General features: G+C 30.8%; 1 protein-coding gene across 1 annotated transcript in view; it reads right to left on the reverse strand.

Moving 5' to 3' along the window:
• LOC137657081 (uncharacterized) overlaps positions 1-5,000 on the reverse strand; it is a 7,083-nt gene that overhangs the window by 1,521 nt on the left and 562 nt on the right. Inside the window, exons 2-4 of the mRNA XM_068391445.1 lie at positions 3,927-4,049; positions 3,030-3,149; positions 456-688 (exon numbers count right to left, since the gene is read on the reverse strand). Of these exons, the coding sequence (XP_068247546.1) occupies positions 456-688; positions 3,030-3,149; positions 3,927-4,031 (458 nt within the window). The 5' untranslated portion in view covers positions 4,032-4,049. The remainder of the gene's footprint in view (positions 1-455; positions 689-3,029; positions 3,150-3,926; positions 4,050-5,000) is intronic.

Below are 5,000 nucleotides of genomic sequence, written 5' to 3' on the forward strand. Positions count from 1 at the left end.
ATTTATTTCCTTATTTCCTTTCCTCACTGGGCTATTATTCCCTGTTGGAGCCCTTGGGCTTAGAGCATCCTGCCTTTCCTACTATAGTCAATTCTTTTTAGTGAGGCATATTTGCACCGACTCGCAGAGGTGCCCTTTTAGCTCGGAAAAGTTTCCTGATCGCTGATTGGTTGGCCATGATAATTCTAACCAATCAGCGATCAGGAAACTTTTCCGAGCGAAAAGGGAACCCCTGCTAGTCGGTGCAAATCTGCCTCATTAAAAAGAATTGACTTATAGGTTTGTGAGAGTATACCATGAAATTAATTCCGTTTTCTTTAAAGCGCGGCACACAAAATAAATAACTCGCACGCTATCATATTAATATAAATATATATAATAATAATGATAACAGCAACAACAACAACAATAATAATAATAATAATAATAATAATAAAGAAGAAAAGCTTTCTCACCTTAAAGGACAATCTTGGCGCTGCATCAAAGTGAATGTGGGATGTGGATATACAACAGAAGGTTTATTGAAAACCTTCTGAAGTTTTTCCCGCAGAGGATCAACCACATAACTAGATAGGTGGTACAGCATCAAAGATCTTCCCTTTGTCAGAGAGAGAAAACTTGTACTCCCTACAAGTCTGAGTAGAAGGGGTAACTCTTCTTCAGTACAGTGTAAGCTGAGACCCATAGCCTGGAAGAAAAAGGGGGATATGTTAATATTATTATTGTTATTATTATTATTATTACTATTATTATTATTGTTGTTGTTGTTGTTATCATTATTATTATTATCTATATATTAATATGATAGCGTGCGAGTTATTTATTTTGTGTCACGCTTTAAAGAAAACGGAAATAATTTCGTGGTATACTCTTACAAATTCACGCTTTAAAGAAAACGGAAATAATTTCGTGGTATACTCTTACAAATTCACATGAGACTTTGATTACTTAACCAAAGCACATCTTATATAGTTTTCCCAATTTTGTCTTTAGCACCTGACTTTTTTTAAATATTATTATTATTATTATTATTATTATTATTATTATTATTATTATTATTATTATTACTTGCTAAGCTACAACCCTAGATGGAAAAGCAGGATGCTATAAGGCCAGGGGCCCCAACAGGGAAAATAGCCCAGTCAGGAAAGGAAACAACGAAAAATCAAATATTTCAAGAACAGTAACAACATTGAGATATAAATATAAACTATAAAAACTTTAACAAAACAAGAGGAAGAGAAATAAGATAGAATAGAGTGCCCGAGTGTACCCTCAAGCAAGAGTCTGGAAGAGAAGGGTATATAGTTGTACTTAGAAGGATAACAAGGAACCTTCATTGCTCATCTTGTAGTTTCCTTATTTCCTTTCCTCACTGGGCTATTTTCCCTGATGGAGCCCTCGGGGTTATAGCATCCTGCTTTTCCAACTAGGATTGTAGCTTAGCAAGTAATAATAATAATAATAATAATAATAATAATAATAATAATAATAATAATAATAAATACAGTTTGAGGGACATCTACTCTCCCTGTAGGCCTATAGTTCATGCTGATAGACATAGACCGTTAGAAAGAAACTATTTTGCTTACAACAATTATATAAAAAACACTTCTTTACAATACAATACATACTCAAAGACATACTCTGGCAGATAAATGAAAATATGTTTATCTAAAAAAAAAAAAAAAAAAAAAATAGGCCTATGATAAGTTTGTTTTTCAGTTCTAAATTTAGATTTCGAAGTTTGAAATATATAAGAAAATGAAAATATGTTTATTTAGAAAAAAAAATAGGCCTATGATAAGTTTGTTTTTCAGTTCTAAATTTAGATTTCGAAGTTTAAAATACATAAGAAAAATATAACTAGTCAACGAAACACAAACTAGTTCCAAATGGAAGGAAATTAATTATACTTATCGGGTTTATCAAATAGAGTTGATATTTACGTGCACAGTCAACGGTTTTTATCATTTAAAGTTGACTGAAGTCGGATGGCGGTTACTATGCGTGAGAGAGAGAGAGAGAGAGAGAGAGAGAGAGAGAGAGAGAGAGAGAGAGAGAGAGAGAGAGAGAGTTACCCTTCAATTTTTGGAGAGAGAGAGAGAGAGAGAGAGAGAGAGAGAGAGAGAGAGAGAGATGCAGTTTTGTATATAATAGTAAATGTAATAATTTAGATATGGGTTACCCTTCAATTTTTGGAGAGAGAGAGAGAGAGAGAGAGAGAGAGAGAGAGAGAGAGAGAGAGAGAGAGAGAGAGAGAGAGAGCATTCTTCTTAAGTTGTATATACGTTGTTTGTTGCAAATTCATATAATATAGTAGAAAGGTTACCAAAGGACAAATGTTATATTAAATCACTTGTTGATGGTTTGATCATGTGGTGAAATTGGATAATAGTAAGTTGTTCAGAAAGCATTAGGAGGAAGAGGAGAGGAAAGAACTATGTACAATTCTATGGCAATATATGTTAGAAGTTGGGCACAGTCTATTTTCAATCTCCCGTTATAGTCAGAGCTCTATAAATATATTATTATTATTATTATTATTATTATTATTATTATTATTAGTTGCAAAGCTACAACCCAAGTTGGAAAAGCTGGATGCTATAAGCCCAGGGGCTCCAACAGGGAAAATAGCCCAGTGAGGAAAGGAAACAAGGAAAAATAAGCTATTTTAAGAACAGTAACAAAATTAAAATAAATATTTCCTATATAAACTATAAACATTTTAACAAAACAAGAAAAGAAATAAAATAGAATAGTGTGCTCGTGTACCCTCAAGCAAGAGAACTCTAGCCCAAGACAGTGGAAAGGCATGGTACAGAGGCTATGGCACTACCCAAGACTAGAGAAAATAGTATGATTTTGGAGTGTCCTCCTAGAAGAGCAGCTTACCATAGCTAAAGAGTCTCTTCTACCCTTAACAAGAGGAAAGTGGCTACTGAACAATTACAGTGGAGTAGTTAACCCCTTAAGAGAAGAATTTATTAATTAATTACATCCCTTATTGAATAAACCAATATACTCACTTCATCATCCACTCGTATCCAAATGACGATGCGTGAATCTGGGTACATTTTTGGCACATAAAATTCGTACTGAAAGCCTGCGTTGTGGTCTCTGCTCGCCAATAGAAGGTTGTTGTACATCTGCGAAGGCAAATACAGCTGTAGTAACAATAATAATAATAATAATAATAATAATAATAATAATAATAATAATAATAATAATAATAATCGCTATGACAAGAGAAACATTATCTTGAAAACAACAAGAACAACAACAACAACAACAACAACAATAATAATAATAATAATAATAATAATAATAATAATAATAATAATAATAATAATGATAATAATAATAATAATAATCACTATGACAGAAGAAATACATTATCTTGAAAATAATAATAATAATAATAATAATAATAATAATAATAATAATAATAATAATAATAATAATAATAATAATCGCTATGACAAGAGAAACATTATCTTGAAAACAACAAGAACAACAACAACAACAACAACAACAATAATAATAATAATAATAATAATAATAATAATAATAATAATAATAATAATAATAATAATAATAATAATAATCACTATGACAGAAGAAATACATTATCTTGAAAATAATAATAATAATAATAATAATAATAATAATAATAATAATAATCACTATATCAGAATAGAAACATTATCTTGAAAATAATAACAACAACAACAACAACAATAACAACAACATTAACAACAACAACAATAATAATAATAATAATAATAATAATAATAATAATAATAATAATAATCACTATGACAGAAGAGGTACATTATCTTGAAAATAATAATAATAATAATAATAATAATAATAATAATAATAATAATAATAATAATAATAATAATAATAACGAATTCACTCACACTGATGCAGTAAGGAAAATCAGTTTTGATCTTCTCAGCCAAGTAGGAAAAGTCCTCCTTCTTCAGAACCTGCCGAAGCTCATAACGTTCATTTTGGGTATCCATATTTAGATCCAACCTTTCCTGTGCGGAGATATTTAAATTTCAATGGGTCTCAGATAATTAAATTATAATGGGACTCATTTAATGGCAATGGTATCTATGAAATAGAAAAAATAAAGGTTGAGGTGTCAGACATAATTAGCTTTAGAGAACTTCAAAAGTTCAAACTTGCAGCGAATGTTTTTTTATGTTGAACAGGTGGACATACGTCTCTGTTTTGATGTTCTTACTTGTTTTTAAATGTTTTATCTAAATTGTTCATTATTCCTTATTCCCTAGCCTCACTGGGCTATTTTTCCAAGTGGAGCCCTTGGGTTTATAGCTTCCTGTTCTTCCAACTAAGGCTGTAGCTAAATGTTTTATCTAAATTGTTCATTATTCCTTAATTTCCTCGCCTCACTGGGCTATTTTTCCAAGTGGAGCCCTTGGGTTTATAGCTTCCTGTTCTTCCAACTAGGGTTGTAGCTTAGCTAATAATAATAATAATAATAATAATAATAATAATAATAATACACTGTCTTTGCGCTGATAATGTTATTAGAATATGCCTATAATCATCAGAGTGCATAGGCCTATCGGAGGAGATGTTAATGATAACAGGTTGAAAAAAAATATATACTTTGTAATTTAGTAAATAATGGTGAGAAATATTATGAGAAATATTATGATGGCCCCATGATTTCTTATATGAGGAACCTACCAAGAGACAGAAATTCTCTCAATTTTAAGGCACCGGATATTTTGTCATAATCTTAGAGGGTTTCATAAATATTTAGTTTATTCAGTGTTGCTACAAACATTAAATCAATGTTTTGAATAATGAAATAAAAGCATGGGTCCTTAGAGATTGCAAAAGAAGCAAGGGAAAGGAAGAGAAGACGGTGGATTGAAGAACTAAGAAAGTTTGCGGGTGTGGACTGGCACAAAAAGACCATAAGAATATGTCTTAAGCCTTTCTTCTGCAGTGGATAA

The sequence above is a fragment of the Palaemon carinicauda genome, chromosome 18 (genome assembly GCF_036898095.1).
Source record: "Palaemon carinicauda isolate YSFRI2023 chromosome 18, ASM3689809v2, whole genome shotgun sequence".
NCBI classification, from domain to species: Eukaryota; Metazoa; Arthropoda; class Malacostraca; order Decapoda; family Palaemonidae; genus Palaemon; species Palaemon carinicauda.